This window comes from Opisthocomus hoazin, chromosome 1 (assembly GCF_030867145.1).
Source record: "Opisthocomus hoazin isolate bOpiHoa1 chromosome 1, bOpiHoa1.hap1, whole genome shotgun sequence".
Lineage (NCBI taxonomy): Eukaryota > Metazoa > Chordata > Aves > Opisthocomiformes > Opisthocomidae > Opisthocomus > Opisthocomus hoazin.
In genome coordinates this window covers 11,288,864-11,302,972 of record NC_134414.1, presented here as the reverse complement: position 1 = coordinate 11,302,972, position 14,109 = coordinate 11,288,864, and the positions used below count along the sequence as shown (strand labels likewise).

The following is a 14,109-nucleotide window of genomic DNA, read 5'->3' as shown; positions in this document are numbered from 1 at the left end:
AAAAACACAAGCTGAATATTGCGGGACTTCTAGCTGCTGTCTGTGTTTTGTTTTTTAATTTAAAGCACGGATACTTACAGCAGATCATTTTCTGTTTCTCTGTTTGCTCTCACTTTTTCTTTCAGCAGCAGAACAAGTGTTTTATTCTGAAGTTGTTCTTTTTTCTCTTCCTTTGAAAAATGAGTTGACTTGAAACAAGTGGTAAAAATACCATAAATACAAGAAAAGAAGATCAACACAGGTAACAATTTGGCAATATGAATGCCTATTTCAAGCCCAGAATGGATCACTACGGCATCCTAACACGGTGCTAAGCCCAGGCATTGACTGATATCTGAATTACCTTTGCCAGAAAAAAAAACCCTCTCTTCTCTTTGCTCAGTCACTCACATCTCTCCTCTTGTTGAACAAAACTGCACCTGATTTATAATCTCAGGTGTCCTGGATTAGTCAGCCACAGGGTTTCTGAACAATACTGTAAAAAATAAATTATGTCGAGGTCAGGGCCGTGCTCTGATGCCTACTTCAGCCCTGGAGCCTGGTGTTTCTGTCAGCCGGCTCCAGGCCTGAAGGATCATCTGATCCGTCAGAAATATTAATGACAGACCTCTGGATAAAATTCCAGCTATCTGGTCATCCCATTTGTGCTTGGCACACCAGGCATGTTCTGACAAGCAGCCACCCTGAATTAAACCTCCACCCTTTAAGTCATTTTCTGAGGCTTCCTCCTCACCAGCCGTGACTTCACGTGCAAGTCGGAGCCATTTGCCTTGCTAGCACTTCAAGGGTGTGCTGACCTTTCAGTCCTGAAAGGAAAATCCTGATAAAATCACTAATTAATGACTGAGCTTGAATCATTTGTCCCAGATATGTGGATAAACAAAGAATCTAAAGGTCTGGCTATTAAAGAGGAAAGAAAGGGTTTTCTTCATAGAGCGAGCTTGGCTGTTCAAATACCTTACACAGTGGTAATTGATTTATATTCTATTATTTGAGTGCACAGAAGCAATTATAGCTAATCTTTAAAGTCCAGTTCTACTGTGAAGCGTTACTATGCAAAAAATGATTCCTGATTAGTAACCCGCTGACAAAAAACGGTGGTAGGAGGATGGAATCACAGAATCACAGAATGTGAATTTCCCTTTTATTTAGAATTCACACCCAATTTTACCCATCTGATCTCTGCTTTTTGTATAGTGAGAACAACAGGGCTGTTTACTCGAGACCCAACAAATTTAGCTGACAAACCAGTGACAGGGAAGAGACTGCTGGAGCTGGGAGGGGATTTGATCACAGAATTGTAACGCTGGCCGGCATTATTCAGACAAGAGATGTGCCAGAGTCCCGCTCATCAGCTTGCAGTCACCCAGGCTGCATCCATATCCTCAGCAGTCAGAACATTAAATGGTATCTTAACTCCTGCGGGGTGGTTTGGTAAATCACTGAGATTGCCAGAGCTCTCCCAAATTCACGGTGAGCCTAATTTTCAGCTGTTGGAAGGAAAGAGTAGCTCTCAGGGTACTCAGCCTCAATGCCCAAAGAAGTGCTCCAGCTAGCTTAGGAGATGGACATGACAAAGAGACGTGGGGAAGAAGGAAAGCTTATGTATGTCACACTAAGTGAGGGCCCAGGACAGCTCTCAAGGCTGTCTTGGAGCGTTGCCTCAGGCTGAACCCACAGCAGAGACCAGTGTACACTCACAGAATCACAGAATGTTTGGGGTTGGAAGGAACCTCTGTGGGTCATCTAGTCCAACCCTCCTGCCAAAGCAGGGTCACCTACAGCAGGCTGCACAGGACCTTGTCCAGGCGGGTCTTGAATATCTCCAGAGAAGGAGACTCCACAACCTCCCTGGGCAGCCTGTTCCAGTGCTCCATCACCCTCAGAGGGAAGAAGTTCTTCCTCATGTTCAGACGGAACTTCCTGTGCTTCAGTTTGTGCCCATTGCCCCTTGTCCTGTCGCTGGGCACCACTGAAAAGAGTCTGGCCCCATCCTCCTGACACCCACCCTTCAGATATTTATAGGCATTTCTAAGGTCCCCTCGCAGCCTTCTCTTCTTCAGGCTGAACAAGCCCAGCTCCCTCAGCCTCTCCTCGTAGGAGAGATGTTCCAGTCCCCTCATCATCCTCGTAGCCCTCCGCTGGACTCTCTCCAGTAGCTCGTCACCTTTCTTGAACTAGGGAGCCCAGAACTTGACACAGGACTCCAGATGAGGCCTCACTAGGGCAGTGTAGAGGGGAAGGAGAACCTCCCTCAACCAGCTGGCCACACTCCTCTTGATGCATCCCAGAATGCCACTGGCCTTCTTGGCAGCCAGGGCACACTGCTGGCTCATGGTTAACCTGTCATCCCCCAGGACACCCAGGTCCCTCTACACAGAGCTGCTCTCCAGCAGGTCCGCCTCGAGCCTGTACTGGTGCATGGGATTGTTCCTCCCCAGGTTCCGCCCCACTTGGCGCGGGCTCCAGCTCTTCACCGTGAGGTTTGGCTGCCTGCCTGCGGAGAGGGCCATGGCTGCCACAGGGCACTGAGACTGGTCACGGGGATCAGTCCCTGTAAACTCTATCTTTGCCTCGTAGAGTAGCACAGCCCATATCACAGTCCGCAATTAAGAAAATGAGACAAAATCTGGGCCACTGCCACTCTTGTGCCACCACCCCTGGTCCAGCAGCCTTTCTCAAGCAGGATTTTTCACACCTTCACATCTGAAGAGTGTCTTGTCAACATCAAGTTAAAAATTATTCACTGAGTTTTCACCACTGTGGAGGCACACAGAGCTTTAAGCAGTGGGCCTGTATCTTTTATAAAGATGAGGAACAAAAAAAGGCAATGATTATGCCCAGCGTCTACTCAAGAAAAAGAAAGCAGTCTGCATTCCCTATCTACAGCTACCAGTAAAGCAATATTGTTGTCACCCAGCGTCTCTGGTTTAACTCACTCCCAGTCTGCAAGCAGATTTAGAATCATAGAATCATTGAGGTTGGGAAAGATCTCTAAGATCATCAAGTCCAACTGCCGACCCAACACCACCACGCCTGCTAAACCGTGTCCCAAAGTGCCAGATCTACACGTTTTTTGAACGCCTCCAGTGACAGGGACTCCACCACCTCCCTGAGCAGCCTGGTCCAATGCCTGACCACTCTTTCAGTAAAGAAATTTTTTCCTAATATCCAATCTAATTTAGCTTAGCTGAGCTGTGGCTGAAAGGGCTGAGCTGAATTCCAGCCGTTCCCGGGCTAACCAGTGTGACCCCCGGCTCACTTCAACCCATCCCTGAAGATGGGTTTGGGCACTGATGACAGCCTGGAGTGATGGATGCACAGGTAAAGCTCCCTCCGGTCCACACCACTAAGGGATGGCAAAGAGAGAGTGCAGCAAACGGGGACAGTCACCTCTTCATCTGGCACAGCAGAACTTGCCAGAATCTGTTCAGCAGAGCCCGCAGACTGCGCAATGATTAGCTGCCAAGACTGAGACAGGCTAATATTCCCACCAGCAGCCATCCTAGCACACCCAACACGCACCAACAGGAGCATCAGAGCCCGTTACGGCAAAGCCCAAACCCTGCCCTCCCTCCCTTACCATGGACCAACCCACGTTTTCTCACACGCCCAGTGCTGTCGGGATGCCTGGAGGGAGCACAGGGCAAAGCGTGCTGGTTTAGCTGCCTTGGGGGTGGGGGTCACAGAGACTTCATAAATCAGATGCGATTTCCCCTGTCTCAGAGAAGGAGAGGTGAAGGATTGCTTGGGAAACGCTGCAAAGGGAAGCGGTTCAGGGAGCTGGGGCTGTTCAGTCTGGAGAAGAGGAGTCTGAAGGGGGGACCTTATTGCCCTCTACAGCTACCAGAAAGGAGGGTGTAGTGAGGTGGGTGTTAGTCTCTTCTCCCATGTAACCAGCAATAGGGCGAGAGGCAATGGCCTCAAGTTGCATCAGGGGAGATTTAGATTGGATATTATGAAAAATTTCTTTACTGAAAGAGTGGTCAGGCATTGGAACAGGCTGCCCAGGGAGGTGGTGGAGTCACCATCCCTGGAAGTGTTCAAAAAACGTGTAGATCTGGCACTTCGGGATATGGTTTAGCAGGCATGGTGGTGTTGGGTGGATGGTTGGACTTCATGATCTTAGAGGTCTTTTCCAACCTCAATGATTCTATGATATTCCTTAAATCCTACGCTGGCCAGTTCAAGCAATTAAAAATATTTTCCATGGACAGCTGTGCAGTGATGTTGACTCTGTGATCTCTGGACAACCGTGGGTCTGTGGACTACAATGAAAAAACCCCACAAAAAATAAGGCTTTCACGGTTCATTGCCGTTGGATACGGAGGGGGTCCGAAAAGCGTAAAAGGCTAAAGTGTTCTCTGCCAGTGAGGGAGCGGAGTCACCAAGGATAATCAAGGTTACAGGGAGGTGTTGAAAAATATTACAAAACACAGAAAATAGATGTTCTCCCCTCACCTTTAGTAACATCACCTTTCAGCAATCCTCTACCAATCTTCACCCACACAGATTTTGGGAGAGGGCGTCACCATGATACACTCTTTTTTTACTCTTTTCTGTAGCTGTACTACAAAGAAACATTGGATTTTAAGCATTTAACATTCTTAAAAATGAGAGAGGAGTTTATTGCAGAGAAGACAGGCTGCAGTCTCTTCGGCTGACATCAAGCTATCCTAAAAGCTTTCCCAGCGCTCACTTCATAGCAGCAGGTTTGTAGGCTTGAACTCTCTCATTTCCAGCTCAATTTCTTGCACATCACCACGGAGTTGCTCCACCACCTTTCTCCTCCTGTTGCCAGTAACTGCAGACTGACCTTCAGTTTTTGCACTGTTGCCAAAAGCAGTTTATTCGACAAGTCAGGAAACAAAAAAGTTTACAATCAACTTCTGTATCTTTTTTACTACCATTATTTGAACAACTATGTAAGCTCATCAAAGACGACTCATCATCGATGGTCAGGCTGTATTGGAGCAATCCCAGGCTCAGGTGATTCGATAGTTAGCAAGCCTGTTTCAAATCCAATCCAGGAATCTTTCTACTTTCTGGAAGTGGCTTTGGAAAAGAGCCAGACCGTTTAAATCACAAAATCTCGAGACAAGGTAATAACTGTTCACGGTGAACCCTTTGTTATTCATCAGTAAATCACCATTAAGGAAAGGTAAGATTCCCTCACCTAAAATGAGAATGAAGGGTTCTTGTTATTCCCCTTCTTCATCTTTGACTGCATACAAAAAATTATTAAGACGTGTATGCTTTATCCACCAAAATCTCCAGTAAAATCAGATGAGGCGTCAGAGACACCAGCAACAAAATGGAATTTAGTACATCTGAGGCACTCCGTGCGGGCTTTGTAAAACAAAACAGTTCAATAGTCTGACCTAGATCCAGCCCCGCAGAGCTCACTTCCATTCACAGGGACGCACTCCTTTTAAGACAGAAAAACTAAAAAGAATCAGCTTTAGTTCTTAGGGACAGACTCTGTAAAAGTGCACCAGATAAACCAAAACATCGCGCTCGATTACAAAAGGTTTTATTCTTACAGCCGCTTAAGATGATGCTCTTCAGTGTTTCAGCAGAGAAAACAATTTCCCAAGGGTGTTTCTGAGTGAGACCCTTCCGTGACACTGGCAGCGCCTGCACTATTCAAGCTGGGGGAAGCAACCGCGACAAAAAGAGCCCACACATGCACAAAGAAGATAAAAGATGCGGCTCCGCTAGACGGCAAACCCCTGGTCCGGCAGCCGTGCCCTCGCCTCCTCCGCCGCACGGAGAGCGGCTCCAGCCCTCCTCACCAGCCGCACAGAAGTCCTTTGTCTGGCCTCTGCTGTGGGAAAAGCGGCTGGGACCAGCCCAGCCGCTGGTAGCTCCTTCCCAGCCTTCCCACCCGGCTACTCCTCACTCATCCCCCGGCAGAAACGCTGCCGGGCTTCAAAGAATACTAATTTTATTTTTTTTTTTTTCACTGTAAGCTCCTATAAACTGAAAATCCCCCTTTCGGGAATTATTGCAGAGCAGAAGCTAAGCTGGAGCGACGCCTGCAGCCGCTGCTCAGCCGGGCTGACCGCCGCAGCCTGGCCCCAGCTCCTCGCAAGCCCACGCAGAACGCTCCCAGCCTGGCAGCGCCCGGAGCTGCGACAGTTTTGTACCAGCCCAGCTCTGCCGACAGCCACGGAGCCGCTTCTCCCGCGGCTCTGGGGCGAGATCTGACCCAAGCAGGCTGATGATGCTCTGCTCCTGAGCACCGCGGGTCACCGACGACACGGGAGCAGAGCACCCACGAGCGAGAGCCACCGGCAGGTCAGATCTGTGGCACTTCACAGCTACCTGGGATAAAAGGGCAAGGCCTGCGGGCAGCCAAACCATTCAGGTTTGCAATGCCTACATAGCTCACGCCAGAGTCTACTCCTGAAGACTTCTTTTAGACTTTTTTCAAGCAAAACCGCTCTGCAGTCTGCGAGGCAGCTGACAAACAGGACGGCTGCAAGGTCTTCAGGATTAGAACGCCGGTGAATGCATATTCAGCTTGTGGGATAAATAAATTGCTCAGTGAAATCCTAAGTGAAATCCTAAGTGAAGAAAAGGTGTTTCCCTTCCTTAGCAGAGAGCGTTGCACCATCAGCTTCGCCTCCACTTGCTCGGCCTGCCGGAAGGGCGGATCTCGGGCGCTCCGGTGGGGAGGCTGGGCGGCGAGGTGCATATCAGCGCAGCACCACCGAGCTGAAACACTCCCGGCAGCGGCCAACAGACACTATGAATTCCCACGCTTGAAGCAGCTGCTGAACAACAACAACAACAAAAAAACCCCACCTCTCCAACCAAAATAACCTCACAGCTGGGTCCTGTCTGGATGATCACAGAATCACAGAATGTTTGGGGTTGGAAGGGACCTCTGTGGGTCATCTAGTCCAACCCCCCTGCAGAAGCAGGGTCACCTACAGCAGGCTGCACAGGACCGCGTCCAGGAGGGTCTTGAATATCTCCAGAGAAGGAGACTCCACCACCTCCCTGGGCAGCCTGTTCCAGGGCTCCGTCACCCTCAGAGGGAAGAAGTTCTTCCTCATGTTCAGACGGAACTTCCTCTGCTTCAGTTTGTGCCCATTGCCCCTTGTCCTGCCTCTGGGCACCACTGAAAATGATCTCGAACCCCGCATTACGTACAGCTCTGCCTGGACCCCGGCACGCTGCCGGCGAAGGCGAACGCGCGCTGCCCTCGCCGGGAGCTCTGCCGAAGGGGAGCAGGCAGGGCTGAGTCCACGGAGCAGGACACCGTCCCGTCGTCACAGCCAGCAGCGGGGCAGGGTTCACCCAATTTGTAGCGAGCTCGGCTGGGCCGGCCGCCCCGCTGTTGCTCCTACGCGCGCTCGGGAAGCTCAGTTAATTAAACCAGCACAAACGCCTACTTGGAAAGCGCCGTCCCTTCGCAGCGCTCGGCTGCGAGACGTCGTGGCCGCCCATCCGCGGCGGTCCCTTCCCACGCAGCTTGCGGAGACCTCGGGCGGCTTTCGGGGAGGAAAGAGGCAGCGTTTCAGTCGCAGCTCTCGCTGCTTAAAAGCAAAAGCAAGCCCACTTCCAAAACAAACTCCCCCCACGGTTTGTATCCAAAAGATCCCGCTCCGCCTCTCCGCGCGCCCCAACATCTCGACCCCCAACCCTCAGAAAAACTAAATCCGGGTCGAGGAGCGAAGAGAACCGCTTTACTCCCCACGTTGTCTTTTAAAATACTGCAGGGACTAGGGTGAAACCCCCACCGGTCAGTATGTGGGTCCCGTTTCAAACAGTGCGCGGGGCGCTGGCGGGGAGCCACGCCGCGGGCTTGCCTGCCTCAATAGGAAACCTCCAACTATTTCGAGCCGTTTTCATAACTGTAACAATTTTCATCCCTTGGCTTTGCAGCGTATTATCACTCCCTTCTTTCCAGTAAGTTAAAGAAACAGCCGGTACAAAGGCAGGCAACAGAGCCACGGGTCGCTGGGGATAAAACACGGCGTTTCAAAAGGTTCAGGAAAGACAAAAAACCCGCTGCCCGTCTCAACTCCTGCCAAGAAACCATTACGGCGGCGCGGTGAAAGCCCCTCAAACGCTGTGTTTCGACGGCAATAACCACCACAGGCCTCCGAGCTACTGTGTCGCTTTATTTTTTTATAGGACCTACCATAGACTCTTTTTACATAACTTAAATGATTATCAAATAATCTCCTGTACACAACGAGACCGAGCCGCATTGCTTCCCGAGCTTCAACGCATTCCTGGAAGAAATCCAACGGTCTCTGCGGGAATCCCATCGCCGCGGTGGCTACGGCACTTCTCCGTCCCCAGCTGACACCGCCGGTTAACGTACGCGTCGCTGCCGGCCGCTGCTTGCGAGGCCCCCGCGAGGCACTGTCAGATTTCAGGACGCTGAGTTTTGGTAGCAGCATTCGTCATTTTGCGCTTTTTTTTGTTTTTTGTTTGCTTCCCCCCTCGGCCTCCGCGCCCTCGGCCACAGGCCCACGAGTGCTGGTGACAGGGGCAGCTCCGGGAGAGGTTTTCACAGGATCACAGAATGTTCAGGGTTGGAAGGGACCTCTGTGGGTCATCCAGTCCAACCCCCTGCCGAAGCAGGGTCACCTACAGCAGGCTGCACAGGACCTTGTCCAGGCGGGTCTTGAATATCTCCAGAGAAGGAGACTCCACAACCTCCCTGGGCAGCCTGTTCCAGGGCTCCGTCACCCTCAGAGGGAAGAAGTTCTTCCTCATGTTCAGACGGAACTTCCTGTGCCTCAGTTTGTGCCCATTGCCCCTTGTCCTGTCGCTGGGCACCACTGAAAAGTGTCTGGCCCCATCCTCCTGACACCCACCCTGCAGATATTTATAAGCATTTTCCTATTTTCTCGCCGCACCATAAGCGTCGATGGAGTTTTAGCTTTCGGGCTTCGGCGGGGAGCGGCCACGGCTGCCTGCGGCCCCCCCGTCGCGACCAGCCCACGGCCGCGACCGGGCGGGGTCCCCGCGGGAGAAGCCCCCGGAGGAACCCAGCACTTCGCGGTTTACCGGCGGGGCCTCGCAAGGCGCGGGGTCGGCCCTGGCTGCGGGCTGGGGGGGGGACACGGCCACGCAACGAGGCGGTGGGGCTCCCCCCCCCCCCCCCGCCTCAGCCCCCCGCGCCCCCCCGCACCCCTACAGCCCGGGGAAGGCGCGGGGGAAGCCGGCTCCGTACTCGCAGGGCCCCGGGGGCAGCGGGCACTCGGGGAAGAAGGCGGCGAAGCCCTCGCCCCCCGCGCCGGGGCCCGGCTCCCCGGGGTAGAGCGGCCGCAGCGGCTCGGCCGCCCCCTTCCCGGGCGGGCCGCAGGGCGCGGCGGGGCTCCAGGGCGGCTCGGGGCAGAGCAGCCCGCCCAGCAGCGGGGGGGGGGCGGCGGGCGGCCCCTCGTAGAGGCCGCGCTCCGGGCCCAGCTCGGCGGGGAAGGCGGCGTGCTCGGGCAGCGGCGCTCCGTACTCGGCTCCCAGCAGCTCCAGGAACTCGGCCGCCTCCCCGCCGCCCCTCTCCGCTTCCCCGAGGCCCGGCGGGCGGCGGGCGGCGGGGGGCAGCGCCGGCTCGGTGAAGAAGGAGGGCGGCAGGTTGCGGGCCCGCAGCGGCACCTTCCGCGGGGCCCCCCCGCCGCCGCCGCCCGCCTCGCCGCCCGCCGGCCCCCGGCCCCGCCGCAGCGAGCCGAAGAGCGCGGCCAGGCTCCTGCTCTGGAGGCTGCTGGCCGCCTGCGCGGCCTCCCGGCGCGGCGGGGGCTTGGCGGGGCAGGCGGCGGGCGGGGAGGAGGAGGAGGGCGGCGGCGGGGATGGGGAGGCGGCGGCGATGATGCCGGTGCAGCGCTTGATCTGCTTCTGGAGGTACTTGCGGTGGTTCACCTTCCGCCGGGACTTCGCCGGCTTGTCCAGCGCCAGCTTGATGTTGCTGGAGGCCGAGTCGATGAAGCTCAGCAGGTCCCGGGTGGCTTCTCGGAAGTCCCCCCCGTCGCCCCCGCCGCCGTCGCAGCCCTCCTCCGGGTCGGCATAGCCCAGCAGCCCGCCGGCCGGGAAGCAGAAGGAGAGGAGCTGGTGCGGGCTCAGCAGCGCGGCGGGCACGGCCATGGCCGCCGGCCCGGCCCCGCCGCCCCGAGCTCGGCAGGGCTGCGGCAGGCGGGCGGGCGGCGGCGGGGAAAAGGCGGCGGGGGGGGAGGGGGGGGAGAAGGAGGAGGGCGAGGAGGAGGAGGAGGAGGAGGGCTCGGGAGCGGGGCCGGCCCCGGGCATCCCCCGCCTCCCCCCGGGGGCCGGGCCGGGGACGGCGGGGCGGGGCGGGACGAGCACCGCGGCGGGAGGGGTACAGGGACCGCGGGGCAGGGACAGAGCACCCCGGGACGGGAACGGACACCCCGGGACGGGAACGGACATCCCGGGACAGGGACAGACGTCCCAGGACCGGTACACAGCACCCCGGGACAGGTACAGAGCACCCTGGGACAGGGACAGACATCCTGGGACAGACACACAGCACCCTGGCAGAGGCACGCAGACACCCTGGGACAGGCACAGACACCCCGGGACTGGTACACAGCATCCCGGGAGAGGTACGACACTCTGGGACAGGTACCCAGACACCCCGGGACTGATACAGACACCCTGGGGACAGGCACAGTAGTCCCGGGACAGGCACACAGACACCCCGGGACCAGTACAGACACCCCAGGACAGGCACAGACATCCTGTGACAGGTACACAGACACCCCGGGATCGGTACAGACACCTCGGGACAGGAACAGAGCACCTCGGGACAGACACAGACACCCCGGGACAGACACAGACACCCCAGGACAGGCACACAGCACCCCGAGACGGGCACAGAACACCCCGGGACAGGCACACAGCACCCCGAGACCGGCACAGAACACCCCGGGACAGACACAGACACCCCAGGACAGGCACACAGCACCCCGAGACGGGCACGGAACACCCCAGGACAGGTACAGAGCACCCCCGGACCCGGTCACCCTGCTCCCCATCACTAGCGTGCAGCCGGCCCCAGCCCTGTCCCCCCCCTGCCCAGCTCTAGGTGCGAGGGCACGGAGACGGGCGCTTGCTCTGACACCCACCAAGGTGCCCGAGCCTACATTAATTTGCAAAAGGTTTTTTTTTTCCCAAGCTCATTGCTATGCACATTACCCAGCAGACTGTATTTTCCTAGCCAGGTCAAGTCCTGAGAAAATCCAGCCCCATGACCTGGTAGAGATTTTAAATGACAGGGCTGCATTCAGTTAAAACTGAAGATTTTTGCTTGCACGGGTTTAGTGAAGCAGCGGTATAAATCTTCCTTATGGAAGGCAAAAAAATTAGCAAAGCGGCTACTGAAAGTACTGCTAACAGCTCCTGAAGGAACAGTCTTACCTTTTCTGGGGGGAGAAGGTGTTTGGTTGATTTTCCTTTAGAAAACATCTGCATTGGTGCAGAACAACCTCAGCCCATAGAGCTCCAGATTTATTTTCGGTGATTTTTTATGTCCAAATATGAATAAAGATGCATATCTGATTTTGACTGAAATTCATTAGCAATGTAGCAGTTTTGTGCTGGAAGGAAAAAAACAGAAAGCAAAACTCTGCAGAAGGAAAGGAAAACAGGCTCCTAAGGCTGTACTTTGTGGTAAAACAGAAAAATCAGCCAAATTCACCTCAATGTGGTTTCAAACGCTCATTGAATGCAAAGCAAATATGGCAAGGAGAAAGGAGGAGAAAGCACATATTTCATGCGAGCAAAGAAAAGGCTCAAAACCCTCTACAAAAAGAAAAATGCTGATTTTCTTGGTCTCTCACCTGCACCTCAGCAGGTTTCAGCAGGGTCCCAGCGGCAGGTGAAGCCTCCCGGTCCCAGGCACAGCCTTGACTCTGGTGCCAGCACATTGGGACTGGGTCTCCTTGCAGAACCTGCTCTGCTGGAGCCCCCCAGAGTCGCTCGTTTGGGGGGTTTCTCAGAGTGCAACAGTGCAATTGAAGCAAAAAAACCTGGTAGGCAGAGGGCTATGGGAAATCTATGTATCTCTCCATATCAGAATGAGTATGTAAGCAGAGGAGGTGGATTTAAACTACTTAGCTCAAGTACAACTGCCATAAATCAGCTACCTAAGTGTCGGGTTCCAATATTTGGTTTTGAACAACGTGATAATTAATTACAAGATCAGCATTCACTGACAGAATCACAGAATCACAGAATGTTCAGGGTTGGAAGGGACCTCTGTGGGTCATCTAGTCCAACCCTCCTGCCGAAGCAGGGTCACCTACAGCAGGCTGCACAGGACCTTGTCCAGGCGGGTCTTGAATATCTCCAGAGAAGGAGACTCCACAACATCCCTGGGCAGCCTGTTCCAGGGCTCCGTCACCCTCAGAGGGAAGAAGTTCTTCCTCATGTTCAGGTGGAACTTCCTGTGCTTCAGTTTGTGTCCATTGCCCCTTGTCCTGTCGCTGGGCACTGAAAAGAGCTTGGCCCCATCCTCCTGACACCCACCCTTCAGATATTTCTAATTTCCCCTCGCAGCCTTCTCTTCTTCAGGCTGAACAAGCCCAGCTCCCTCAGCCTTTCCTCGTAGGAGAGATGCCCCAGTCCCCTCACCATCCTTGTAGCCCTCCGCTGGACTCTCTCCAGTAGCTCCTCATCTTTCTTGAACTGGGGAGCCCAGAACTGGACACAGTACTCCAGATGGGGCTGACTCCAGTCAGTGGTGGGTGCACACCCACAGTCTCTCAGAGGGTCTTTTTATATCCACCCGAGTCAATCTGGGGTGATCTGTTCACACCGGTCACCTTCACACCAGTCACTTTGATGCCAATCACGTTTACACCCACGAGGCTCCAAGATGTGGTCTCTCGGCTGCTCCGGGTGAGTTTAGTTTGTAGCAGTTCCTGTCCTGTCGCTGGCCAGCCATGGCCGGTCAGGCTGCGGGTGTGGAAAGCCTTCCGGTGTAGCTGGGCTGGGGTGCCAGGGGAGACTGAAGATGGCAGCAAATTTTCTGAGACATCACAAAAAATGGCGGGGCTGAGTCCCACACCGAGTTCTTACCCGGAGGACCTGTCAAGCCCTGCCAAGCTTTGCAGCCCACTCCAAGCTCCCTCACCGATGGGGAAATGTAAAGAACAACGTATATATCCCCTGCGTGCCCCGCTAGGTAGCTTTGCATCCACTTTGAGGCCACTTCAAACTGCGCGTGGGTCTAGAAAACGGGGATCGCTATCTGGCGCTGGATGCACAGCCACGTTGGGACCGTTTCTTATCTGAGCAACGTGACACGACTCTAACAGAGCAGCAGCTAAGTCGTCCTCAGGTGAGTATCTGCTTCAGCGTTGCAGCGGCGATGTTTCACAGCCTGTCTAAAGGGGGTTGTTAATGAGCCTGGGTGGTATTATGTGCAGAGTGGCTAAATATCCGGTGGCTTAGAGAAAAAAAAGCTGAAAGCCCTGGCTTCTCTTCTGTAAGGCTGAATTAATTCAGTTAACCAGCATTGAGAGCTCGGCTATGGTTTAGCGGGAGACTTTATTACCTCCTAAAACTTGGAGAGTATTAAAACAACTGTTGGGCGTGCAAGGGCAAGTTTGCATTCAGTTGTGCTAAGCAGCCAGATTTACATATTCTCCACCAGATCTGGAGATTTAGAAAGCCTTCATAATTGCATTAAACATGCTTATTCTCCATGTTCTCTCAAGCAGAGCTGATTACCCCAAGTTGGGCAATGCCTGGAGGGAAATTTGCTAAGCCACATGACGTCAGCAACTTGCAAAGAAACTTCATTTTTCCAAGGAAATAGCGGTTTGGGTCTCTCTTTCCCAGGGGCTCTACGAGCCAGTGCTTGTCTTCTGCCTGTGCTCTCTCAGGACGACGATGCTCAGCCCGCGCAGCGTGGCTCTCACCCCACCAGCCATCCACCTCCGCTCGCCGGCAAGGTCTAATGTCCGGGAGGCGCTGGGATTAGAGCCACAAAATAACCCCAACCCCAGGAAGATGCTTGGACCCGACGTCCTGGTCCCTCCGCTCTCTGTCCCCCCACAAGACCAAGGGGAGCGAGGTGGCTGCAGAAGCGCTTCCCCCACCCCAAACCTCCATCCTGCAGGGCAGCACTCA

At 54.5% G+C, this 14,109-nt stretch overlaps 1 protein-coding gene across 1 annotated transcript; it reads right to left on the bottom strand.

The window, feature by feature from the left end:
- Positions 1-4,717: 4,717 nt before the first annotated feature.
- On the bottom strand, positions 4,718-10,153 carry FAM181B (family with sequence similarity 181 member B). Its single transcript, XM_075417143.1, has one exon. It carries the CDS (start codon positions 10,099-10,101, stop codon positions 9,160-9,162), a length of 942 nt encoding a protein of 313 aa, XP_075273258.1. The 5' UTR covers positions 10,102-10,153; the 3' UTR covers positions 4,718-9,159.
- Between the last annotated feature and the right edge of the window lie 3,956 nt (positions 10,154-14,109).